At 39.7% G+C, this 27,950-nt stretch overlaps 1 protein-coding gene across 2 annotated transcripts in view; it reads left to right on the forward strand.

Moving 5' to 3' along the window:
* ITPK1 (inositol-tetrakisphosphate 1-kinase) overlaps window positions 1-27,950 on the forward strand; it is a 156,225-nt gene that overhangs the window by 74,439 nt on the left and 53,836 nt on the right. For both annotated transcript variants that reach the window (XM_085317528.1, XM_085317529.1), the window contains 2 exons: window positions 2,986-3,111; window positions 16,335-16,452. In XM_085317528.1, coding sequence (XP_085173654.1) covers window positions 2,986-3,111; window positions 16,335-16,452 — 244 coding nt within the window. The remainder of the gene's footprint in view (window positions 1-2,985; window positions 3,112-16,334; window positions 16,453-27,950) is intronic.

The raw sequence follows: 27,950 nt of genomic DNA on the forward strand, positions 1-27,950 counted from the left end.
ATTACAGTTGGGACCAATAGAAAGTCCTGGCATTCTGCCAGGCATTTGTCCTGTCCCTACAACATAGATGGACTGCCAGTGTTCTGGAGAAAAACAACTCTAAAACTTTAAACAAATTACACTTAATGGAAATAAATTTTTTTTCCTCTCCTGTGTAATGATTTGGGTAATGCGTTGGCTGTGTGTAGAGGAGAGAAGAAAAGGGGAAGGGAAAAGCAGGGCAGAGACAGAGCTTGTGTTTGCTGCTTGCTCTCCAAAAGATGCTCTAGGAGGGCTGTGGGGGGCAGCCACGACGTTTCTAAGCTAGGAGTATTTTTTAACTCCAGACTTTCCTTACAAGGTCAGCAGTCTAGTTACAGGCAGGTATGTATAAGAGCATATATCTCGTGGTTGTTCGGTAAATGGCTTTGTAACACCTGGGAAGGCATATGCCTTATCGGGCACTTTCTATAAATTGTGTTCTGCGCACAGCTTTGACAGGCCATCTGCAGGTCATTCACCTAGTTTCTGCTGGGTTTTGGTGACAAGTAACAAAGTTTTCAGTTTTCTCAAAGAGAAGAGTAGGAAACATAGGATATAGCCTACTTCATAAAAGAAAACAAACCATATCCATATCTCARTGTTTTCCAAGCTAGGGCTGATAAATCTTTTCTCTCACTTCTGTTGCTATGGTGTTAGTTCTGTTCAAAAACAAACCTATGGGTGATCTTGTCAAATGCGAAGACTGTTTGGAGGGAGAGAGATGCTGAAAGAGAAAGGAAGTTGGAGGGCTCAAATTCCAGCTGATGATAAACAATGAATCAGTGTTTGTCTCAGCAGAGGGCCATCACAAATTTTGCACTGCACTTTCATGGTCTTGCGATTGGGTCCAATATTCCACTTGAAAAGGCATTTCCTCTGCTCTCCCACCAACTTTTCTTCTTCTCCCCCCCCCTTAATATATAAAAGGAAGGTGGAACACGTCCAAGTTCTGCATAGCTTAGAAAATGTTTGCTTGCCACAGTGTGGCCTACAACACAGAGAACTTATTCTTACGGTTTGATCTTCCAGTCCACAAAATACTGGATCCAGCTGTATGTTTGTGTGGTTGAAACGTACCTGCTGTCCAGTTGAGCCTACTGAAGCGATCATTGAATTTCCTACCAGAAGAGCTGCGTTGGCGTGGTCATTTAAGTAATCTTGCTGTAATTTCTGATATTGTTTCCTTTATGAAGGAGGAAACAGTTCACTGTTACAGGGGCCCTTTTTAATGCTTTCTAATTTGTGTAGTAGGTGCATTTTGTTTTCATTTTCACAGTATGCCTATTGGTTTTAGCTGACACAACTACCATGGAGAAGTTATCTTGCATAGTTTTTTATGTTTCTGGAAAACACTGTGCTCAGAATGCCTGGATATGCCTTGAAGGCTTGTTTCTGTTCCTAGGTCAAGGCTGAAAGGGAGGRCTGTTTTCTTGTTTTCTGAATGTTTCCTTGCAGACTGAGCTACAGATGCAGTAAGAATGTAGAGGAATAATCAATCTCAAATACTTATTTGCTTCTCATTGTTTTCCAAGTCCTGAAAACRAATTAATTCACATTTCTGGGTCTATTCTGACCCAGATAAACAGACCCTTTATGTTGCTGTTTCTATCCAGCTGTGATGGTCAGCAGCTGAAGAAAAGTCAAGAATAGCAGTGTGGTCACCTGAAGTTTATTTTAAAGATATTAACTGCTTTTCTGGAACTTGGTTGCAGAAGTAGATCATCTCCTTTCACATCTTTAGCTAAGCTGCATCTCAGTTCATTTTGTGTTGATTCTGCAGGCTTTTAAGTTTGCCCTTAGCCTTGCTACTGCACTACTCATGGGAGTAAAAGTGAAAGTGCTTGCAGAGCTAGACCTTCTGTGGACCTCCTCACTCAGCCACAGTTTAACAGTATCACTGGGCATTCCCCTTTCAACATCAAATCTGCCTTGTTTATCTTTCCGCATTACATAATCTTGGCATACAGAGAGTTTACTGTACACTTGGAAGCAGGGCTTCTATTAGTCTCAGAAGAGATATAAAGTGTTTTCCAGTCGCATTAAGATCTATGTAAGTATTTCTAAGATAATGTTAGTACCACAACCTATAACTATTAGTAGGAGCTTAGAGTATACATGCTAGCAAAGATAGCCTCTGTTAGGAATAATGATATTCTTTCAGTTTTGCTTTTGCTTCACAGTTAACTTCAGTTATTCTGCTCAAGGAAGCCTAACCCACTTAAGAGTAGTTTTTTGAGAACTGYGTTTGAGCTGCATGGATTGGCTAGATCAGCAGCTGGTGATGCTAGATCTCAACTGTTCTAATTTTATTGGTGCTTGGGCTCCTATCCTGCTGTCTCATCAGTACCTGCCTTCAGGTTAGCTGTGCTCTGGGAACTGCACTCCTCACCAGTTAAATAGTTGTCTCCACAGCAGATGAATTTGCAAAGATCCTGAGTCACTTGCTTTTATGTGCCTGCATTACTGTCCTGGGTGCTGTTTTCTGCCATCATTCAGTACAGGACACAGTAGGTGCTCCTTTTATTAGTGATGTTAGTCTCTGGTGGCTCGTTCYGTTTGCAAGGATATGTTAAATAAGGGGAAGAGAGCTGAATGAGGGGAATACTGGCTCGGAACAGACAAGAAGTGTGGAAAAACCTTTGGATAAAAGATGCTTGGCAATGACTTTGTTGCTCGTTAAAGAAATGAGATCTAACCTGCTGAGACATTTGCATAAAACCTGATATTTATTTATTTATTTATGGTCTGACAGCCAATGAAATGCATATTCTGAGGGATTTGGGTGAGTGAGGTTATAGTAACATACAAAATAAAGCTGGTATGTAAAGTAAATGCCCTCAGTGTAGGGCATCACCTTGTACCTTGGGGAAACAGCATAACTGAATTGAAACAGCAGGAACAATGACAGAAGCAAAAGCTGAGATCCTCCATGTATTAATGTAAGGTTTCTCTCTGTTCCTTCAGCTTGACCTTACCAAACCTATTGAAGATCAGGGCCCTTTGGATGTAATCATACATAAACTGACAGATGTCATCCTTGAAGCAGACCAGAATGACAGCCAGTCACTGGAGCTGGTTCACAGGTTCCAGGTAAGTGATTTTTAGACCTTTTTCATTTGAGCAGGAAGGTGAACTTGGTACAGCAAATTCAATCCCTTTTCTGTGTAGTTAATGATGTTTGAAAASAGCTCTCTGGCATAGTGCTGCTCTGCAGTTGAGAGCTCTGGCAAAAATAGTTTTGTCAGTCTAAGATGGACTTGTAACTTTGGACAGTTTTTAYGCTGTACTAGTAAGTTAGGTAACAGCTGGTTTCCCACCTGTGGTTGTTCTGCTGTCATTTCACGTGCAGCAGTGCCATCCACAAAGAGGAGCAGTTGTTCACAGGGTTCTCCATGCATCTCTCCATGACAAAAGCTACTAAATTAACCTGGGCCAAACCTATCTAGTTTTTTCCTGTTTTAGGAATACTAATATCTGTAATGTCAAGGCTGCTCAGAGTGTGTCTCCTGTAGTGCTGAGAAGCCTGTTCTATTTTCCCCCCCTCAAGTTTACAGTGTAGATCAGAAATCAAGCCAAGGGCTTAGTGAACTGTTTTTCTGAAGGATTCCTATCAGTAGGCTGAATGTTGATGAACTCACCATTTTAGAAGATGGATGGCTTTGATCAAAGACGTATCTTTTTTTTCTCTTTCAGTGAGAAGCAAAATTAAATAAAATACTTTCATACCTTTGTGAAATATGCTTACATCAGATGGAAAAACCTCTCATAAATCGTGCAGTTTTGACTTTGCTTTCTCAGGAAATAATGTTCTATTTGATTTACTTAATGTTGTGTTACTGGTAACACAGAAAATATTTTACTTCATGGAGAAAATATTCTCTTTGCTCTAGTTGCAAAGCTTTTCTACTTCTTCTCACCTATGTATTATTCAAACCTGCACAGGAGATGAAAAGATTTGACTTGTGGGTCTGACCCTCTGGCACCAGCTCTCTGAATAGTAGGTGACTATTGATCGCTAAATAGCACAGGCATCCACTACCCACAGCACTCAAAACTCATAAATGGCTGAAGAAACTAGACAGGTTCCAATAGACTTAAGGAACTTTCTGCTAGTGCTCACTGTCTTTCAGTATTTCAACCACTAAATAATTTGTTTTCACAATGCGCCCATCCTATAAACGGGAAAAACTGACGACCAAAGAGGGGAAAGTACACGCATGTTGGCTTGGCCGCAGCTGATTAAAACTCATGAAAGCCTGATTCCCAGTCCTTACTGCGCTGCGTGCGTTCCCGAAGGCCGAGTTTTATGAAGCACAGTGATAACTGTATAATCCTGCGGCTCCTCCCTTGTTCCCTGGAGCATATGCTGATGGGGAACTTCTGCAAGAACAATTAGTGTGTGGCAGCGCAATTAGTATCTGAAACCTGTTTCTTTTATTCAGTGGAAGTTTCGTCATTGGATGTTGAATATTTTTAATACAGTAAGAACTTTACTTTGTTTACTTTGTTTTACTTTGTTTCACTGTATTCAATAGCTTATGATCATGCATTTTTAGCTTTGCAGGTATCTAAGGTCTGGAGAAAAGAGCAGTAAGCACAGAGGAGGTATTTTGCTAAAGCTGTATTTAACTACCAAGGCTAAGTTCAGTATGAAGCAGGGTAGAGTATTTAGCTTTGGCTGAGAGTTTAATGGGCTGTTCTCTTGTCTGCGTGACAGCTGCTGCACGCTTGGAATGCCACGAGGGGTAAAATGACCTGCTAAAGCTCAACCCCTTGCCCTCACAAATTTCGTAAAGTAATGATGATATGATATCTTGACATTATTCTGTGTACTTTTTTTATCATTTAACTTAATCCATTGTTTTTGTACGGATTAAATCTTGAAGCTTCTGTTTAAAAGCTATTTAAGTTAGAAAACCTCAGTGAGAATGATAGATTTTTTTTAATCAAATGAGCATGTATGATAAATTCTGAGAGTTGTGAGAGATAAGTAATATATATTTATTTTTTAGTTCAGTGACTTGTTCTTTGTATCTTTTTTGGTAGTGCATAGAACAGAAGAATTATAACCTGATTAGAGATGCGAGGGCCTAATAAACAGTTATTAAAAACAGTTTCTGATATGGGGAGGAAAAAACCCAACAGGCAACCAACTCCTTTTTCAACAAGAAACAAACCCACCCAAAATTTCTCCTAAAATTCTCAGATTCTTCAAAACTGTATAAGTTAAAATATCTTATTTCAAATAATAAGTAGAGCAATAMATTTTTTTAACCACAGACTATTTGAAATGAAACTACTACTTTAAACTTCTAGAAATGATAAATGTTTAGTACAGGAGACCAAACTTGCATATAACAGGTAATACAGCATGATATTAAGAAACATATGGGGAGGATACTATTTCCATTTTCTAAGCTTTTTGTTGTGAAAAAGGTATTCTATATAGCGCAGTTTGCATTTTTTTTCAGAAAGTAAAATATAATTTAGTTTTGACACACACATGCTTAYTGCAGAGGTCTCAAATTTCCACATTTTTTTCCAAAATGTATATTGGAAGGAGGAGGACAGGAGTCCCTGTTTATAAGTATGGCGAAACTACCTGAAATCATAAATTTCTATTTGAGTCATCAAATCTGTGTGCTGCTGTCRTGGGCGATGGCATCAGTTTCGCTGCCTTGATCTCCTGATCACAGTATTTAAGCTTTCTTTATCACTTCCGTTCTACCAGCTCCTCAGCTGGTGCTGTTTTTAACCCTATAGGGTAAGTCTGACCTGTGTACTTAGAGCTATCTTTGCTGGCCTCAGGAGCTCACTGCCCTTRCAGGAATGCCCTCTTAGAGCGTGTTAGTCTGTAAACCTGAATTGTGGGTTAGAGCTGAACTGATCTTTGGTTTAAGGGTATTTTTAACGGCTGTTTGCTGTCACACTTCTTAAGCCCTGGACCGTAGGAAGAGTGGGGGGCAAGTGGGGAGGGGATCCCTTGACTATCATTAAGGGATCGGCTAARCCAGTGAAGAAAAACAAGCCTACTCCCAGAAGTCTTGCGACTTCTCTGCCGCAGTCTCGATGGTAATTTTTAGACATACACAAATCAAAAAAGGTTACAGACCTCTGATTTATGGGGAATTCTCACTTGAGCAATATTACAGCTTTTGCTATTGCTGACAAGTCTCACTTGGGTTGCCTCATTTCAGAACAGCTGAGAAATACGTTGTATTCAGATCCGGTGTACTGTGGTATATGGCACTGGGACCCCTCCCATTTATATACCTGTAGGCAGCTGCCATCTATTAACGTACGTGCCTCTCTGTCATTCCTGAATGGTTAACCTGTCGAGTTGTGCCCTTGATCAAAGTTCAGAGGCACTGAACTGTGCTTCTGTATCACCCCAGCTGCCCTTTTCCAAGATGTAATGTCCATGTCCTACAGTGAATTCACTGAAGTATTCTCGCATGTCTTAGGCTGGTTAATTCCTTCTTTATTAAAAGACTGGAGCAACTTACTTTGAACAGTTTTAAATCATTGCCTTAAGAAAAGCTAACAAGAAAACTCATATTGCCCTAAAATCCTACTTTATCTCCTATTCAAGTATAGCCTTTTGTGCAGGTTCAACAATTCAGTCTTGCCTCTCCTTCCCCTCCCATTAGAAATAATGAATCAAGAGTGTCATCATGTTCAAGGTGACCCAAGTAAAAGAGGACGTAGTAGTTTATTCCTGTGCTTTATTGTTTCGTAGCACTCTGCTTCAGTTCTTGCTACCTTTGTTAATGTTGGAAGACATAGATTTATTTATTTATTTATTTATTTATTTTTGTGGACTACAAAAGAAAGTCAGCAAGAAATATTCCTTAGGATCTGGGACAAATGAATCTTAATTTTAATGCTAGCTAACGTTTCCTGTCCCAGTTCTTTTCTCCCATACTCTTTCCCAAGTTAATCTATATTAGCGTCATGTCTCCTGTTTCATGTGCCTGAATTTTTTTTTTAGCATTTTGGCCTTAATATCTTGCGGCCTATCAGGTCATTGATTTGGACCAGGGATATGCTTCTTGCAACATGTTGACTAATGTGTAGAGGTGAGAACAGGCATTGATCTTGGGGAGTTGTGGAGAGTACTGACAGAGATATGTACTACTTGACATGGGATGTCTGATTCTTTCTGTAGGATTTACATAGTGATAAAGTGATTTAAATATCTACATAGCACAAGAGCATTCTGTTTCCCTAGGTGTTTTTGCAGACATGTCTCYTGTTTTCTAAACGGAGAACAAATGGGAAACAGGTTAGGCTATAACAGGTTTAGGTTATGGTAAACCAAAACAGAAATAACTGTAATCCAGAGACTAGATAATAGGGCTGAAATTCAGTTCTCTAGTCTGTTCCCATCTCTGTTGCTGTAGAATGCTTATGTCTTTCTGTGCCTCAGCTCACTGTCTCCGTTTCATAAATGAGTCTCTCTTTCTTAGTAAAGGACTGCTTAGTTTTCCTGTAAATATCAGTGCTGAAGTGGTACTTTGATTCTTATGAAGCTAATTTGCTGTTGGTGGGAAATCTGAAGTCATTTATTCTGCTAATATACAGTTGGATCATGTGTTACGTGTTGTAGAAAGCAATGGTATTCCTCCCATGTCTGATACATATGCAACATGTAAGCCAGAGAACCCTTTACTTGCCTGTGGATTTGTTAATCGATAAAGACATTTATCATCAGAAAACCACTGTCTGCAGAAGTACATTCTTTATATTTTTCCTCCGGAGCTCAAGTAGGAGAGGCAGATGGAACGGAGGATAAGTGTCTCAGCAAGTTGGATGGAGAAGAAATAATTCTCTGCCTCTTCACTTGATTAGTAAATGCAGTTGAACTAACTGCTTTTGTATGAGAAAGAAATAACTTGAGTGAAGAACACCCTATGGATACCAAGTATTATCTTATATTGGCATCTTCTGGGCAGAGGACAAATGATGAAGCCTGTTCGTGTTTTGAAATCACCTCTAAATTTTCATAATTCATTTCATGTCACAGGTGACAGTAGTGTCAGTCTCTTAAAAGRAACAGTTCCCTTTTCAACATTTTGCCTAGTTTCATTTTAGCATTGCTTTGCTCACAACAGCAAGCTTTGGCCAGATATGTTCTAGAAAGTCTGTTGCAGGGCTGCACTAAAAAACTTGTCTAATTTTTCTTGCGAAATGCTTGGATCCAGCTGGCTAGTGCCTTCAAGGCCTTCATTTTTAGGAATATTAAATTTAACCACAAATGAAAATATTAAAAAAGCCAAGAATGTTAGCGGAGAACTTGATGTTCTTTCTTCTCTCCCTGTCATTAGTTCTTGGTTGTTCAGTAAACACTTTATTATCTAATACATCTATTCTTTTTGTGTATAATGTCATCTTCCTGCAAGTAAGTGCAACCTAATGCATATAGCATTAGAAGGGGCTTCTRTCGTATGGTTCAGTCACTTCCCTTTCCACCATTTCATTACATGATTTTGCCCATCCCATTTCCATCCCCAAGTGTGTTTTTTTTTTGCAAGTTCTAAATTAGAGAAAATGGTAATAACTTCCTTTTGAGATTAATTTAAAGAACTCTTTATGGCAGCTAAGAATGACTGTCACAGGAAAATAAACCTGTTTGTTTTGTTTCTGAGTGGAACTCTGATATGAATTTGTAGTAGCTGTGATTACATCTGATTTACAGAGCAGGYTGCAGTAATCACTCTGTCTGATGTAATCATTTTTCTTCACAAATAGGGAGTTCTTCTTCACAGCAGAGTGGATGACCTGTCCACAATCATGTAGTGTAGTGAAACCAGAATTTCCATTTCTGGACTGTATGTATTTCTGACTTTGGATATGGAGTTGTAGCCTCTCCCAGCACCTTCCAAAATGAGAGAAGTTCCTTTTCTAGAATAGACAGCAGGGACCCATGTGAGCACATTTTTGAATGATATCCTAACCCCTGTGAAACCAGGTTGTGGGCTTCTGCTATGCGTAGGGCTTCTGCTAGCTGGGTATAGCCGCTTGTCGCTTGCATGCRGGAAGTTTTCACTGGCTGGCTGGTAAAACATGTACCCATGAGCTGACAGAGCAGTGGGCTGTTTTAGCAGTACTGAAACACGTGGCAGAGTGTGCTTGAAGGGTGTGTACTCTCACGTTGTCTTGGATGCAGGGGAGATTACTACCCATCTGTGTCTCTGCTATATTATTTTTTTAGGAGTATTGAGAACTATTAGAAATTAGGTAAGGTGGGTGTTCCTTAGAAGAAATCATTTGTAATAATCCACTTTTTATAAAGTATTTTTTGTTTTGTTTTGTTTGATTTTATTTTCAATTAAAATCAATGAGCAACTTAGAAAATAGACAACTTTGKAAGAGAACTGCTTCTGTGTGCGTGACCTAGCATAAGCATTGTGGTATTTCTGGCACCTACATGCAAGTGGAAATAGTTTGATTCCCTTATTGTTTATTAAATTGACCTAAAAAAACTGATTATCTTGAGCAGACCAGGCACGGTCTATCTATCAATTCATGATGCTRATTTTCTTGCTATTGGATATAAATGTAACAGCGAGGTAAAACCTGGCACTTGTCTTACTGTTGTCTCTATAAAGCTATCTGCCAGGAAGCGGAGTGCAAGGCATCCTTGCCTGCGAGAGGAGGAACTCTCTGCCAAGCTACATTTATGACCTTTGGAAAAATYATTTTTTTAAGGTGTATTGTAAAGGCCTAGATAGTCTCCCAYGAGAGCTGAGTAGGAAACTGGCTTCCCATTTACATCAGTCTGCGTGCTTGCCTTCTGGAGTCTGTGAAAAATTGTGCTGTGGTCTGCTACGGAGTACCGATAGATTAGGAGGCCTCTTAGCATGCCCTTTTCTCTTGCTGTTTGACTGTCCTCAATTGCTTAAAAAAAAAAAAAAGTAATAATTGTTAAAGCAGATTCTGAAAATGGCCAGGGGGAGTTGCTGGCTGCTAGGACAACCTTTAGGGCTGAGCTTTGAGGTCCTCGTGTCATTTGGATGTAATCTGGACTGCAATTCCACAGGAGAGTATTGGCAGGTGCAAGTTGTTTTCTGTTGCATTAAAGATTAAATAATGACTACCTAGTGATCTCATCCAAAGCCAAAAAGATGATCTCATGCAGCATCTTGTGAAGTGCATGAAAATGACCCTTTGAAGTAAAGAAATTTTTCCATTTGATTCATAGGACACTTATTTTGGGAGGAGGGTAGAAACRATAATAATTCTACCATTCTACCCACAGTAGTGCTAGTCTAGGCTGTTTGAACATAGATTATTTGTTGTTTAATAAAAACTATTACAGTCCTTGCTGGTTCCCTCTTGACCAGAGGAATATGGGAGAGAAGTCAGGTGGGAAGAGGCATAGTCCCCAAGGACTTTCACTTGCTAATGCTTCAATTCCTGCCTTCTTAAAAGAAAGAAAATTGAACTGTAATACTGCTTGACATGACTACCTCAGTTCCTGCCTTCCAGACAAAGTTTATGACATTGAAAAGTGAATATGTCTCTATTTTGACCTGCGTAGGACACTGACTAGARGAATTTGTTATGCTCCCATAGAACAAAATACCCTCTGAACAGCTGCTTGTCATAGCTATACAGAGGCTTGAGTAACTTTATTCATTGCAGCCTTCTATTAGTCTGTTCCATTCAAAATGATGGTTCAAGTGATGGAAAATCAATAGGGTTATTAATTTGTCTTTCAGAACTTTTTGTGCAAAGGCTCTCTTTGCATTAGCCTTCTTGAAAAGAAATAACAAGCTATTTTCATGCCAGACTTCTGCTGTCAGATTGGTGTAAATTTAAAGTGTTTACTTTCTTTCGCCACCCACCTTTCCCTGCACCACCGTATTTCCTGCTGTTGGCCCTCTTACTCTGAGGGTTTCCAGGAAGAGCTCTTCTATTCTTGATCCATAAGCTTCCTTAGATGAATTTGGGGCCAGGAGGAAGGAAAGTTAGTGGCATATTGTGGAAGGAAAGGAGTTAGGGGTTGGGAAGGGGAGGGTGCATTGTTCCTACTGCACTAATTGCTTTCATCAGAAGTCTTGGCTTCAAAAAGATGATACATACCCTTGGAGACTCTGTGAGTGGAAAATACACATTTCAAACTTCTTTTCACATGTTTTGCTGAAACAAAGCAAGAGACAAAGGAAACTATCAAAGCTAAGTAATCTTTTTCTTTGGGGGTAAAGGATYGACACAAAGCTGAAATGGTCTGTTTGCACCTGAATTCCCAGGTCTGTATCTGTACTTCTCCCATTTGAAAAACAATTTTTTTCATATATTTGTGTTGGAAGATCCTCACAGGCAGGCCAAATTAACTAAGAGTCTGTCCTTCAAGTGGTAACTGGTAGATAGCTTCCTGTGGGTAGGTGTTTGTAAAACCAGATGTGATTGACTCTTGAAGGAAAAACTGAGAAAGTGAGTACTAATAAGGTTGCTTTCACATGCACAGTAAACACAAAAATAAAAGAGAAAATCTCTCACCCCTTCTCTTCTCCATTACGTTGCAAGAATCCCTTTCAGATTTAGAGAGACAAACAAATTTGAGATCAATATGTGTTCAAGATCCAGCTTCCTGTGGCTTTAGACAAGTTTGTGTGTCTCTTTACATCTGTCTTCTGCTTGAAAAATATTGGTCTACTGTTAGAAACAATCATCTTTATGTTTTTGTACACAGGAAGAAGTACATACAGTTACTATTATATTTGCTAACATTTTTTCTGTGGAAGTTCTGTTTAATATTAAACAAAAGATCATGGAAGTTTTATTACTTAGTAATAATGTCAAGTCAGTGAGTCATTCAGTATCTCTTACCATCTAATGCCCCAATATTTGCAATAGATATGATATCAACTTTCTGTTAAAATATTTAAAAAAATATGTATATTTTAGCTACCTTTGGGCAGAATGACACACGGTTGTATTCTCATATGTACATATGTTAAAAAAAAAAAAAAGTTTTTTTTTTCAATCTGGGGCTATATCCAGAGCTATTTAATAGGGAACATGAAATACTCGGTCTCTCTTTGATTTCAAGTTTCATTGCTGGCCTTCTGCCAGTAACAGGGCTGGTACACAGCATTACTGAACGCCAAGCCTGGAATACAAACAAAGGAGGATCTACTAAAAAGTCCTTGTTTTTTCTTGTTTGCTTTTGTTTTGTCAAAGATTAGAAAGAGGAAAACATAGACATTGTCTAGGTCAAGCTGAACTGCAGCGCAGGGACAGAGYCCTTTCAAAATATTGTTGGAAAGCCTAAATATCCTCCAGATTGTTGCCTGGACTGCTTGGATCTGCTGTTGGATACCAGTCTTCGGTAAATCCGAGGTTGTTTTGTTGGGGTGACCCAAGATAAGTTGAACATTTAAAGTTGAAAGTTTGCTTTAAAGCTGTCTCTTGGCTTCAGTGTTTTTGTCTTTCCTCTGCACATCTGCTCTGTTTTTCAACTTCATGTTCGTTAGTAGCTCATGCACCGTCACAGTTGTTAGACTCACCCCCTTTGTGATCATCAGTACGTCCATATTTCTGGTTGGGCATCCATTCTGTGCTGTGGGAAGACCGCTGTGTCTTAGGCAATATCAGGACTTTTGCAGCCTATTGAGTGATCTTCTTGGTCATATATTCAGTAAAATGTGCTGTCTGAATGAGCAGTGGTTCCCAGTAAAGAATCAATATTTATATGGTACCATAGTTCTTCCTGTGAATCAGGCAAAATTTATTTTTCTTATTGTAGTTTCCTGTTGTRGTAATTAGTTATTAGTTAATTAATATTATTAATTAGGGTGGGTTTGGTACTTTCTTTTTTTTTTGAGTACTTTTTTGTGCATAGGTATCAGAACTCTTTCTTTTGCCTATGCTGATGAGGTCTTGCAGTGAGGTGGAGGAGACTGGGATAATGTTGGCGTTGAACATGCCCAGGGCAGGGGCTGGGTGATTTGTCTTGGATATCCTTCTGCAGCTTGATARTTCTGCTTTTGATATGCAGAGTTAACTCTTTGTGATGGAAATTTAAGGGCTACATAATACCATAAGAACAGATGCAGAGTTACAAAGAGGTGAGTGCATTTTGATGCACCTGTCTCTTAAATGGTTGATCCTTGGGGCTTACCCCCAGCTGTGCTCAAATAGAGATGGCCTAGAAAATACATTGGCCTCACTCTATACTGAGAGACTCTGCTTCAAAGGGGAGGCCTYTTCTGGACTCAGTTAAAATGAGAGGTTTGTGGCTAAGCCCCAGAAGATTAGCTCCAGAATACCCTTATTTCTGCTCCTAGTCCTTTTCWTTACTTAGATGATGCAGATCTTCACTGCTCTGTGCTGACAGTCTCTGAGTTTTACCATCCCTGTGCCCCTTGGCAGCCTGAGAAATTTGCTGTTCTTTTCATAAAGAGAGCTTGTGTTCTGGCTCCTGCGTATGTTTGAAGGAGCTGTCTACTTTTACTCYGTGAGGTTCTTTTCAACTTTAGGATATGTCATTGAAGTCCTCCAGACTCTAAAGGGCTTCTGGAAAACAGCTCCCTCCTTTGTRTGCATTGGTATTTTATCCATTTGCCTAAGAGTGGCCATTGGGGCTTCTTTTCCATTGGGGAAAAGAAGTCAGTCACTGGAAGGTCAGCTTAGATGCTTGCTTCTATTGAAGTATTGCCTGGTGTACAATCACTTCAGAATCATACTTTAGTTCTTGTTCTACTTCATTATGCTGTGTCAAGCTTAGGGCTTAGATGATTTTTTAATCAGTTTARAGTTATTATCATTATAAATAAAGCACCATCAAGTCTCTTATAGAAAGCAGAAAAGGACAAGGTCCTTTCTGGAAATATCTAGAGTAACATGAATGAGCATAATATGTTGATTGCACAAGAGCACAGAAAGTGAGGAAGTCATTAATGCTGAGCTGAGTATCAGTAAGCTTAGGGAGGGTGGATAAGGGACTAGAGGAAAGGGAAAATTGTTCAATCCGTGGAGGCCAATGTGAGTGTAAGCACTAATGTGAACAAGACCGATGGCAAAGACAGGGCAAATGAATGTAGGAGAGAAAGAATGAGGATGTGCTCAATAGGGGATGGGGAGCTTGAATTCACTGCAGAAACAGAGGCTACTCAAGGCAGAGGGGATCACTGCAGTATGAAAGGAAGAGCAGGGACATGCATCAGAAGGRCTTTGGGATGTTTGCTGTCAGATCTCCTCTGAGCTCACATTTCAGGACCACAGCTCGATTAGCCTGTTTACCAGGCATACTTACACGGCTCCACACTACAGTATTGGCTGAGCTCCTCACTGTCTTTAACACATTCATCCTCCCAGTATACTGATGAAGTTGCACAGTTTGTTAGCTTCCTGTCTTTTAAGCTGATACATGGAGAGACAAAAGAGCTCTCTTGTTATGCTTTAGATATGTTGAGAGACTCAGACTTTCATGATCAGCAAGTTCAAGCTAGCACCCTAATCCCTGCAACATCCTAATGCCATAAGATGTCTTCTGGCTGTTTGTGAACACAACATGTGTAGAGAAGCACAGATGTATTTGCTTAAGAGGCCTGAGGTAAAAAGGCATCTGTTTAAAAACAGATAAATCTCCTCTGTATTTGAGAGCTGACAGTCTCTTGTACCTTCCACTGACAGTGCCTAGTTTTGTAGGTAACTGTTCTCACTACTTGAAGCTCTGAATGTGCTGGGGGCAGCAGACTAATGAATATTACTGTCTATGTGTTTTGGGTGTTAATGACTTGAAACGAACCCATCTCCTGCTCCAGCGAGCCAGAAGGGGCTTTTTATCCAGAGACACTGCTTGCAAGTGTAAGACTTAGCAGCTGGATCTGACAGTCTTAGTGACCAACTCTGGAAAAGGCTCTGTCCCTTCTTTTTCCCAGGTGGCAGCACAATTAAGGATGTCTTTGGGGAATTCACTCTGTACATTCTTCAGGGATTATTATATATGTTAGGCAATGAATTACCATTGAATTGTGCGTCATGGCCCTGTGAAGGAAAGCCACTTGTGTGCTCTGAGTGATGCAGTGGGTTCACTAAACCCTCGTGCAGGATCCTCTTAGCCTCAAAAGAATAATCCCTTTTTAGCAAGCCATCAGTTCAGACTGTTTAGTCAGCAGCAAGCAATAACTTGCCATTGCTTTAAAAACAAAACAAAACAAAACAGAAAACCCAACCCACTCGGCTAGTCAGTGTTTGGAGCAAAGTCAGTTGCTGGGAATAGATATCTCCATTCTTTTGCCTCTAGTTCAGTTTCCAGCAAAGTGCATCTCCCAAGGCCACRTCATCATACTCTTGGGTATCTTGTGGAATGTTCCACATTCACTTTGGTTCATTCACTGAAGCAGGTAGCATGTGGAAATAGGGTTTAATGAAAACAGTCACTTGAAAAAGCATTTGCCATGCATTTGCACAAATGCTTTTGAAGAAATGAGTGGAAATGCAAAGATGGTTTTGGGAAGTTACGTTAAACAAAGGCAGATTTTAACTTTGGAAAAGTTTGTCTGATCTTGGGTGAGTAGGATAGATGATTAAGCCCATTGATTTTATTGGATGAGGGTGAGGGCAAAGATGGAACTCAGCTTATCTTGCAATATCTGGCAGCTATGTATGTGTTCATGGCCAAGATGTATTGCAGTCGTGTCCTCAGGGAATGGGGAACTGAGTTCCCAAGATGAAGATCCATAAGGATATTTCTTATTGTCARATAAGGAGAGTATGAGCTTAGAGAAGTAGCAAGATGGAGGCTTTCAAAACTCCAGGAGGACACACTGAAGCAGCAGTCTCTGCAGCTCTGCCAAACAATTTCCAGCCGCTGTCGTCCAGCTCTTAGCGCTCTGTTCAGCACAGTTAGAGGACAGTAAAAACAACAACATTAAAGAACCTAAATTTATTTCTGAGCTCAACTCAGACGGTTTTGATGTTCATGTGCAGTAATTCAATGCAATTGCAAGGCTGACCCCAAGATAGCAGTRTGTCATCTTTCTTTTCCTAATTGCTTTTCTCAGCCCTGCTCRCAGCTGTTATTGTGGCACTTTGCCAGTGGCTCCTTCAGAGATGATGTGGTTGCAGCACAGGTTTCACTGCTGATGGTGTGTCCACAAGAGGAATTTGCCATCCTAAAACAACTGTCAAGTTTGTGTTTATTTCRAATGTCAGTGTCCAGACAGGTCACTTCCTGCATTGCCAATGTCTCTTTGCCTTCTCTTGAAGGAAAACTAGAGATTGATTACGTACTTAAGTCAGTATTTTTCACTTTTCAGACAAACTAATGCCTTTATTTTCCCCCTGTATTTGTTCTGCAGGAATATATTGATGCTCACCCTGAAACCATTGTCCTGGACCCTCTTCCAGCTATTCGGACACTTCTGGACCGATCCAAGTCTTACGAGCTAATTCGGCAAATAGAGGCATACATGCAAGGTAGGCCAATCACCTGCTCTCCCAGAAGGCTTTTTCGAGATTTGTAGAGAAAGAAGCAGCTGGTTTCTGGAGGCTGGACATGCTGTTTTAAATAGTGGTTTTGAGCCCCTTGCATTCTGTCTCTCCATGGGAGTACAAACCCTGAAGCATTCCTATGTCACAGGATTGTCCTCTGGAATCCAATGCTCTTGTTTCTTAAAGTGTAAGAAGGAGGTTTGGATCTGGTTAAAATATGACGTGGGTTTAATGGGAAGCATATTTATCACAGTAAGTACTCCTAGAAGCTTGGAAAATATTTGTGTGTGTGTGTGTGCTGGTAAATTGACATGATTGTACAAACTTAACAGCTTGTTATGGGAATCCTGAGGCCTGAGTTTGGAGGAGATTTATGGAAAAAGAAAAATCCTTTCTGGAAAGGACTAAAAGACACAAAATTGTACACTGAGCTAAGATGTTTCAGAAATACTGGAATCCTACTGCTTTAGCTAATTGCTAGAAAGAAACATAATTCACTTCTGGGTTTGGCTAGTTACCTGACGCAGACTGTTCTCTTTAATTGGCATCATCAGATTGTATACTGATATTTGGAAGGACGCTCCATTTGAGCCTGAATGGTTCTAGTATCTTACCATTTAATTAAGGCCTTTAGTTTCCTTTCTATTTCTGTTGTCATCCTAACCTAATGTGATTAGCTTCTGTGCTGAGAGACTTTAATGTATTATTCTTTTAACATTACGAGTTTTTTTTTCCTTGCTTGTTTTTAAACAAAAGGGGAGGGAGACTGCTAACACTTAGTATTTTACTCTCTTTTCATTGATAGTATCTGATCCTGTCACTGATACTGTCACTGATACTATCACTGATAGCTAGTATTTAGCAACTAAAGTGCAGCTGTTTCTTGAAGTATTTCTTGTCTTTTGAGATTAAATCTAGAGTAACTCTTGAAGTAACTGTACTATTCTTTTCAACTATAGTTTGGGGAAATTGCTTTTCTGAACTATGTTCTAATGTGCTGGTGTTGCAGTTATCATTTTGATTGTGTTATCCTTGTCTTTAGGGGCTGAGAAGAAGCTTGTCAATTTGTATTTTTGTAAATGTGAATTTATAGGCCTACTGTCTGCCCTGCAAAGCAGTGTCTTTAGGAGCTTCTCMACTATGTAAAAGTAAGAATAAGACCAATAATTTGCAACACCTCTCCCTTATGCTTTGGAATCTCTTTAATGGAAAATGTCCAAATATTTTTAAAGAATTTTRTTTTGAAATGGTTCTTGCAGGGTATATAAGGGGGAGAGAAGTTCTAAGTGAAACCTGTAMTCTGCAGAAGTGTTTGTTTTTTTGTTCTGACAGTGAAAAGATTCATTTTTTTTATTGTAATTGATATTATTATTGTCCCTATGGGAACAATATGCTCAGGAGAGTAAATGGTTTTTGCAAGTATTGCAGTCTCCTCTGGTCAAACCAATGAGAAAAACGACTAAGTCCTTAAGGAGGAAAAAAGGTAGGTTTGGATTCAGTCAAATCTGACACTTTGAAGAGAAACTGTTAATAAAATTGAGGAACTAGGGAGGGGAAAGCAGTTTTCACTGACCACGGCACTGCTAGGTGGCCAAATCCCCCTCTCTAACTAYGTCTCAGCTTATTTCTATCTCATAATCAAAATACCATAACAGAAACATTGAATTTAGCTTTTGTATTTAGCAGGGGATATCTCAAGAGAGCAGAATAATTGGCTAACTTGTTGGCCTGGCCTGGTCTAAGTAGATCAGTCTCTGTATTCCTACGTGTAATGATTTGCAGTGAGAAATTCAGAAGACCAAAAAAGGAGAGGTCCCTATAGACAGCATGGTATATTTTTTCCCCCTCCTTGTTTTCACCTCCAAATTGAGTTTTCTGCTTTGCTACTGTCTTGTGAAACCCCAAGGCCATGAGCACTTAGAAAACTCAAACAAGAAGTAATACATTTGTAAATAGAATGACGTATTAAGAGCTTCATTTTTTTGTTTCAAAATTTCAAAATAGAAGTCGCTACCAAGAACAATATTGTAGTATTTAGGTGCAGCTAGACAGCCTGTTTTATCACAAGGTACAAATTTGGTGTAATGGGATAAGTTAAGTGCAAGAAGTTATCTTTTCCAATGGAATGTCTTGAACTCTAGAGAGTTGAGTATTTGTGCGAGGAAGAATCTTATGCTCGGGAAAATCTTTAAAATGAAAATTCAGTATCTGTCTTGGAGACTGGTTTTAGATCTAGGTGGTCATTACCTCTCTGAATTATGGTTTAGAGTAAATAGAAGTGTAGCATAGTCTGTCTTTGTGATCTTCTCTTTACATTTCATTTCAATGCTGTAGAACTGTACAATTAAAGATATGTATCAGTTTGGTTAAAGGGAATACAAGCATGTGCTCTGCTCTCTCCAGTACGTACARTGCTGAAGCCTCCTGCATCTGTTACCTACGTCTTTGAAAATACCAGGTGTGGCTGAGATGGCTGCGGTCTGCAGCRGTAGGGCTCAGCATTCTATAAGCCATTTGATTTAAAAGTAATTATCTTCTAGATATTGCCTTCTGTCTTCTAGAATTAATGCCTTACCTGTCCTTTCAACAGTGAATTCTCAGTATTTCCTGAAAGAGGAGTTCCCATCTGAAGTGTATAAAACTGACTAYCCGGAAATCCTTAGGCGTATTGAAAGTCCTGTAGCATGCTCTATCTGGGGWCCGGGGTCTGAAAGATAAGCGGTTTGCTCTAGCCTCAGAGAAATGGATGGGAAAGATGCTTTGTGGCACACTTTTTGTCTTTATTACTGAGTGCTGTGGCTATTGAAAAACTGAGGTGGAGAGTAGAATTATATATAAGTAGGCAAGAGCTGTACAATTTCGGGCAAAACTGGGGAATGAACATGGGAAATGAACATGAACTTTCCAGGTCCTAAACCGACGCTATAACCAGTCAGTCCTTGCGGAGGTGTGCGGATTCATATTGCAACCAGTGTGCCAGCGGGCAGCTAACAGTTTTTCAGGGGAATTGTAGAGAGGGTTTTTTTTTTCCAGATTCCAGCCTTACAAGGAAGTGGGAGTCTCATCTAAGAATTATAGTAAGAGGTACTTTAGCATTCATTTTTAGTGGATTATTTTTTGGAAGAAATAGTCTGATCTGGGCTGTGACTTCCTCTATCCTGTTCTCTGTTATTTTGAGTGCAATCTCTAAAAGAGCTAGTCATTCGGAAACCTTCGTTTCTGTATCTTTTTTCAAAAGACTTTTAAAAAATAGTTTGCATTCCCAGCTTGTGTCCTACATAGCTGGCAGGTCTCTCTGAAGTAAATCACTGCAAAGTTTTGTTGGCATAGGAGTGTTCTCTCAGCAGTTGTGCTGCTTTGTTTACTTATCTGTGAAGAATGACTTCTGATATCAAAATGCTCTAGATCAGATATGCTAATGTTTGGTGAAAGATTAGGAGCATGATTTACTGGAAATTTCATTTTTAACGGGGGATTGTATGGCTGGAGCTGTCTCAGCTGTTTTCAGGCTCTGACCTCTTGAAAAATAACTGAATTTCCATGTTCAAAAGCTGTGATCTTACAGCCACAAACTCACGACCTGACTTTTTAAACTATGCTTAAGATAGTAGTAGATAATCGCTTGTGAGTAAGCTTAGGGATCTAGCCTTTTTTACATTGCGTTTTTAGTTTAAAGGTTAAAAGGTTTTAAAATTCTCTACATATCTTTCAAGTAATAATCTAAACTGAAGGAATTCAAACCAGAGCTGAGATAAACATGCTGTTCACTAGTTGCTCTACTTATTATTTGTACTTATAACTCAGCTTCCTTTTTGRTCTCAAGTGATTAACAGGTTTCTTGGATAGTGTTTGGACTTAAGTACTGCAGACACTGGAGTTCATTTCTTTAATCACTTGCACGTGGATTTTTTTTCCATGATTTTAATATCTTCTTGTTCTTAGATTATTTTTTAATAATTCATTTAGAAATTTTAGATTTGGAGATAAATTAATTGTCATAGGGTTCCTCTGGAAAACAGGTTTCTTGTGTGAACTAAGTTGTTACTCCTGAATTTCCCTCTCTCAACAGCCACCTTTTGAAGTACAGGAACTATTCCCTGAGGACATGCTAAACAATATAAAACCATTTAGGCATGATATTTTCATCCCCATGTGTAATTCAAACTGTTTTATGTGTGATTGTTTGCCATATTATGAAATGCTGCTGCTCTGTGTGGTGCTTTCTGATTTTCAAGAATATCGAGGAATGGAGCACAACCCCATTGTTTTCTTCTCTGAATTTCTTAATTGGATTCTTTCTTTCTTTCTTGTAATTAAAGAAATACTTCCTGAACAGCTGCATATATCTTCTGTGACCAGAAGAGAGAAGCTCAGCATGATATAATGCATAAGGCACTTGATTTGGGACTCTGGGTTTTTCTGCTCAGCACTGGGTCTGACTTGCTGCATGACCTTGGGCACAGCAAGTCAGCCTGGTGTATCTTCCTTTTCTTGATGCTTCTCTGCTTGTCTTTTCCCTTTAGATGTCACATTTTTCAGGATAGGAACCCCTTTCTCAAATAATCATGTACACACTCTGATACAGTAAGTTTCTGATGTCAAGCAATGTTCTTAGGTGATGTTTTAATAGATACAGTAGATCTATTGTTGAGCAGAAAACTGAGTATCTACAATTGGATGCCGAAGTAAGTAGCCCGATTCTGTCTTTGGAAGATGTGAAACTTGTGTTTCTGGAGTGCTGCGTGCTCAGGACTTGTCAAAATTAGGCCACCCRGTTAAAGTGCCTGAAAATAGCTTTAGATGTATAACTTTAGGCATTCCCCTTTTGWAACTATGGTCACTATTATCTGGCCTACTTTTCTTAGCAGTTTTGGTCAGAGGGGGAGGAGAAGACTATTACTGCAGCTCAACTTTAGGCACCTTCTGTCTATATTTGAAGCTCCTAATAAGGTGAAAGAAAAAATCTGTTTTTAGTTAAAGGGCTCTGAATCATCCACCTGAGGATCACGTGTTTATGCATGGACACATCACTTTAGCATCTGAGTTAGAGGCCTGGCATTAGCCACTGCAAATAACCCTTCAAGTGTTTGGATGCAAAAGTCTCCCTTGTTGATTGTACATCCTCTTTCCACCAAGAGGGCATGCAAACAGATGTCTCATTAACTTGCTGCAAGTATGGTGCATGTTCACTCACTGCATTTTAATTCCTGTCTCAAAACTAGTATGCTAGCATGGAGGGAAGTAGTTGGAATGAAAGTAATATTCTCTGTGGCTGCAAGAACTTTGTCCAAAGAGCATGAGCACATAACAGCCTTGCATGTGACAATGCTCTGTACTGTGGCTGTCAGCATTTTCARTACATCTCAGCCCTGCTGTGTCAAACTGGAAGGACTGTGGGACTTTTGACCCAAGGAGGTATCACCTGACATCTTTCTCAAAAAAGCTCATTTATTCACATGGGAGGGGGTTGACAGAGAGACATGGTCGTCTTGGTGTTATATTTCAAAGCCAGACCTTGTTTATTGTAAAGTAGACAGCTGCTTCCGAAGGACTAAAACTATCCTGAGAGAAGTAGCAGGAAAAGAAATAGMGGGAACCCAGAATCTCCTTTTTTGTACAATTGCATAGCTTGCTCTTGTAACGTAGTTTAAAAAAGGATTTCCTGAGGTAAAAATGTTGAAAATTAGATGTGAATATACTCATCTTTTCCCTTCTTGTCCCTCTCTTCGTCCCCAGGTTTCCATTATTTTGAGGACAAAACTTTGTCCCRTAGTAGGTAGGAAACAGATAGTTGGGTACCTACATGGAAAGGAACAGACTTGTTCACAGTCCCTCAGTCCCTGCTCCTCATGTTACCCAGTCAGTAGTAAGGTTATGCTGAGCAAGGTGCGTCAGCTAGGTAGTATCCAAGCTGGTTCTGTAGTCCAATACAGACACAAAGCCTGGAGACTAAAAAAAACACAAAGCTTTTCTACAATTTGACTTCTAGTATGCWAACCAGAACTCCTTGAACTAATAAACTATCTTCATCTTCTCTTCCAGCAGTCTTGATGGTTAYTGAGCTTTCAAAATAAGCCTGCCTGTAAGGTTTAGATGTTACTTTTGGAGGCACTTAGGCTTAATCCTTCAATCTTGTATGCTTTTGTGGCCAGATATGTGGAATTTACTTCACATTTTCAATCTCATTTGCTTATCAGCAGCTACAAAGAAACAAGCTTGGAGCCTTTTATCCATTTATTGCATAGTAGTGTTGGAAATATTTGTTTTACATCCATGTGCGTCATTTCAAAGCCCTGTATACTTGATGAAGCACTGTATACTTGATGAAGCTGAAAACATGCACAATTTATAGCAATTCAAGGAAAACTTCTATTGAACTTTGTGTTTGTGTTTGGGTGGAGCTAAAGAAAGAATGACTCAATTTGGGGGGTGAAGATAAAAGATTTTGGGGGTAAAGATAAAAACCATACMGCAGTCTGCTTCATGGGGCATTCTTAAGGCATCTCCAGTTTGTTTTTTGGGACCAGAGTACAGAATAAATCTTGAAGATAATTTTCTCCTTTTAGAATAAGGAAAGGAGGAACATGGATTCTTCTGGTCATGAAGAAGTCTTCATTGAATAAACCCAGTATTTTAAATTCCAGCAGAGTTGTTTCAAGTTATTCTGATCATCTTAAGCTGAAATTTCCCTGGCTGRTATCTAGCAAGAGAAGATGCTTTTCCCAATACTTGTGTGCTATAAAAAGTAAAGAAGGGGCAACAAATGGTAAATTGATCRCAGTATCAATGAAAAACACAACTGTAAATACTTTTTTGCAGCAGGTGCCTTTCTCGTTGATGTTTCTACTCAYGTTACGTAAGACTGTAAGTCAAGAGAAAAGTTTTGAAAAATAGGATCTTTTGTCTGAATTAGAACCCAGGGCTCAGCTAGCAGAACATTCTTCAAGTTCCAGTGTGGTGTGTTCATGTTACTTTTACAACAAACTGCTTCTTCAGCAGCAAAATATAATAGTCTAACCTGGACAAGAAAAATAACATCCATCAAATTGCCCCAGACAAGGATCTAGCCAACATGTGAGACTTCTGGATAGATTTTAATCTCCTCCTRATGAGGAGTCTCACTTGACTTTAAGGCTTTGTCAAATTAGCTTGGGATCAGCTGATGGTAACAGTGCCTGAGAGATCCTTGAAGAGGATACCTTTGCTCACCAGTTTCACTAGCATCCAATCTAAAAGCAGGATCAGCTGCTTTTTCATTTATCTGCTGGCTTTTTTTTTGCAACTGTTATGGCATCTGAACATATCAGCAAACAAAATAATGAATGCTTGAGTGCCTTTTTTTTCCTTGATATCAGTAGGCTCTTCCCTCTCGTGCACTCTCTGTATAGTTTTCTGTAGATAAAGTAGAAGAGGCTGTAAATATGAAGTTTGAYGGGAGGGACTTGAGATGATCTGATTTTCTTGTGTGGTTTATTATTAAGTGGAACCAAACCTCCATGATGGCCTGCCTTACTAGACAAGGTTATGAATAAAATGTCATTGTCATTTGATACAGCTCAAAGATTTTGTCTTTCTTCCTGTTTTGGGCACCTTTCTTACTGTAATGATTGGAAAATCCTGATTTTTCTTGTATTTTTTTTTTCAAATTTGTAAATCCTGTTTATGGGGCAAAATGAAGATGTGTACGTCCGTCTATAGACATGCAGGGCTGTGTGGAGACAGTGAACTCTTCTGGAATGTCAGTAGCCATAGTTAATTAAGGTCACTGTGTCGCTTTTTTAAAAAGGAAACGAAACACTGATTCTCCAGGATACAGCTTAGGTCAATGAAAGTGGAAAGATGCTGCGCTGAGAACAAGGCATGGTAGTGTTACAGGCATACGTTGCATCCTGTTTGATGGGCAAAATGAATTGCTTTGAGCATGTTGCAGAACATGTGGCATTTGGAGGGAAATACGCAGCTTGTTTACTTCTGTGCATTGAGAATGGGCCACTGCTTGTTAAATCAGGGTAAAAATAATCTGAATAGTAGAAAAAAATGTATCTCCCAAATGGCAGTGTCTGACCATGCTACTCAGGTTGCTTTCACTATTTTTGACCTGTTAGAGTTCTTTGAAGCTGTCAGCTGAAGATTGGATAGATAGATACTAATCAGCATGTTGAAATAACTTTCCAAAAAAAAAAAATTACTCCTTTGAGAGCTAACATTAAGTAAACAGAAGTGTCACAAAGTACGAGACAGACACCAAAGACAGAGATAAATAAACTACTTTCAATGTGGCTAGTCAAACATTCCATCCTACTGGTGTTCCAGTATATTTATTATCTCTCTGGAAAAGGTGGATGAACACAGGGTGGCAAATCTTTCAGACAAACCCAATTGTTTGTTTTTCTTCCAGGCTATGGGAGGCAGGAATATCAGGTGGGCCTACCACAGGTCAGGGAAGAGCCAGCAGAACGACAGATGAAGTTTATTGCAGTCTCTTGGGCCCACAAAGAAATAATACAAACGTTCATGCATTGTTAACTTCTGAATTGACTCACTGCTCAGGAAGGACCTTGGCATCACAGTGGATAGTGCACTGGAAACTTYTGCCCCCTGTGCCTCCGTAGGCAAAAGAGAACCTGCCAACAGAATCAAACAAAAAGATTATGGGGGCCAAAAATAACATTGGAAGATACTGAGCATACAGTTATGGAAATAAAATGCTTTCTCTCGCCAGAGGACTGAGTTCAGTTCTGCTTCCCTGAATTCGAAAATACACATTAGAAATGAAAGAAATTCTAGGGAGAGGGACTGTAGTTGGGGCCAAGAGACAGCCACACAAGAAGATAGTGAGATAAACTTGGGACCAAAAGAGATGGAACAAAACCTGGGCAAATAAAAAATGGATAAATGAAAAAGGAGAAATGTTCTCCTTTTTATCTTTTTCTACCATGTTGAAGTTGAGATTTCCCATAGAGCTTATTCTGTCTGTGGAATTGCCATAAAATACCAACTAAGAGCATACTTGGACAGAAAAAAGAAAGGAAATTTTCACAGATGTACTAAATAAGTATATGCTATTTGTTCAGAAGCTTTATAAACAGTCATGCTTTGGGATGCACAATAATGACTGGTGGAAATTAGAAAAACTCCATTTATGAACCCTGAACTTTCATAACTTGGGATATGTTGGGGGATAGCATGTATTCATTTTTCTCTGAGCTTCTGCCACTTGGCAGTGGATTTCAGATGAGATGATACTATCAGCTGACCTGTAGTCTCATTTGGCTTGATAATGCCTATGTTCTGTTCCCATCGCCTGTGAAGTAACAGTGCCTGAAAGGACACTGATGGTTTAAAGAGTTTTCCAATTCCACATAAATTTTAAACCTGGTAAAAGTAGTAATATTTTGGCACTTTTACCTTCTCCTGAGTGAAATTTGGGGATTTTATTTTAATTGTAAGCATTCTGCATGTTAAGTGGGACTTCAAATATGGCCTGAAGTGTTAAAGCTGCTACTTAATGTAGTTGTAATGTCTTTTCTTCTGTAATTCTGTCTTGCACTTTGTTAAAGGAAAGTTCAGTGGAGTGAGGCAAGGTTGTGCCTGCGAGGGCAGGAGCCGTGGCACTGCTGGGCAGATGTTGATAATATGTGACAAGGTCTTAACAGTATGAACATCCTTGAGTGAGTTTGTCTATTAATTCTTGTTCTACTGGAGGATCAAAGGTTTTCCTCCAGATCACTTCTGTGTATTGTTTGAGATAGGGTGTTACTTAGAGCACTGGGACCTCTAAGTGACTTTTAAAATTCTTGTTTCATTTTCTCCCTCGTTACCTAACAAAATTCCGATGAAAACCTACCAGTTGCAAAATTTATCTCCCATGTGAATATAAAAACAAATGAACAGATAGTACTTTTCCAGTCTCACTCTGCTGGTTGCCTTACAAGTGTGTTCCATGATCAGAATAGTTGCTGTATCTTTMYCTTTCTGCAGCTCAGCTGCTAACTTCTTTAGCGTCTCCTGGGATGAGGAGAGTGAGATTTCAGCTGTTACTAAGCGTGTTAACTTTAGATGCAGCGTCAGGATTCCTACACAAGAGAGTGTTCATATTCTAGTTCCTCCTTAACCAGCTTGAGATACAGTGGGGGTGTTTGCTCTGTCTCACACTGAGTGCCCACAAGCAGCCAGCAACAAAATCTATCCTGCAGAGATGCAAAATGTCAGTGTTGCAAATATTCCTACCCTACATCATCATTACTGATATAAATATTCTGATTAAGGTCCTTTTCTTGACCAAAAGATGCTAAAATAGTCTGAGGAAGGCTTCTTCTCTTAAAACTGAATGTGCTCACTCCTTCACACCAGGTTATTTGGTTACTGGTGCATGGATGCAATGTCTGTCCAGGTCAGTAGTAGGGAGACTGGATTTGAGCCCCATCCTGTGCTAAGTTCTGGTCCATATATAATGCCTGTAGTCTATGTGCAGCATTAAGGGCGAGGTGTATGTCAAGGGAATTTCTGAATCTGCCAGAATATGGTACTCAGATTTTAGGATCCATAAGGCTTATTAAGCAGTTTCATTACAGCCAGATCTGCAGAACAGTTGTGTTTTYCAAATAGGTCTAGTTCCAGAGCTCTCCAGCCTGACTTGCATTATCTGATATTTCAAGAAATGCAGTGAACAGAAACTGTTCCTCAGGGCCAGGAACCAGGCATTTCTGATCTCTGTTGTGAGATCAAGGTCTCAACTCGGACTCAGTTTACTCTGAAACACCAGCTACGCTTGCCCGCTTCACAGAGGGATCCTCCTGCGGGTTAGTCAGCACCTAGAGAAGCCTGTGAACGTGGCAGGTCCTGATGTGTGAGGGGACAGTGATCGGTTGTTTGCCATGCTAGGCAGAGGAAACATAAGAAGTGATTGGTTTAATTGACAGCAGAAGGAGTTAAGTAGGGTAGGATTTGGGGATTTTTTTGGCTGCAGGGCTGCTGTAGCGCTGGGACAAACTAGTGCTGGGACAAACTAATTGAGTAGTTATGAACTTCCTTAATTGGAAGTTTTAGGAACAGATTGGACAAACATCTGTCAGTGATGATGTGAGCATTTCATCTTGCCTGAATGCAATGGGACGTGCATAGCTAACTTTGAGGTCCTTTCCAGACCGGTACTTTCAGGTGTTAATTGTCCTTCAGAAAGAAAAGCATCAACTGRTTAAAGCTTGAGCCAGCGAGCTTAGCAATGTCTTGCTGAAACCGTGAGACACCAGCCCTGTGTGGGCCCAGCGTGGAAGGAGACCTGTAACGCATACGCCCACCTGTGCTGATGCAAGAGCTACATGGTATGAGTTGGTTTGGGTTGACGCTGAGGGGATGTCTCCGTGGGTGAATGCAATTGGACTCAAACATGCTTGGCCACACTCTCTTGTGAAAAGCAGGGTGTTTTAGCTGGGCACCCACGTTACTGTGGCTGTGAGACTTCTGGGCTGAAGCTCACTTCT

This window comes from Rhea americana, unplaced genomic scaffold, assembly GCF_003343005.1.
Source record: "Rhea americana isolate MKP2758 unplaced genomic scaffold, rheAme1 scaffold_5, whole genome shotgun sequence".
NCBI classification, from domain to species: Eukaryota; Metazoa; Chordata; class Aves; order Rheiformes; family Rheidae; genus Rhea; species Rhea americana.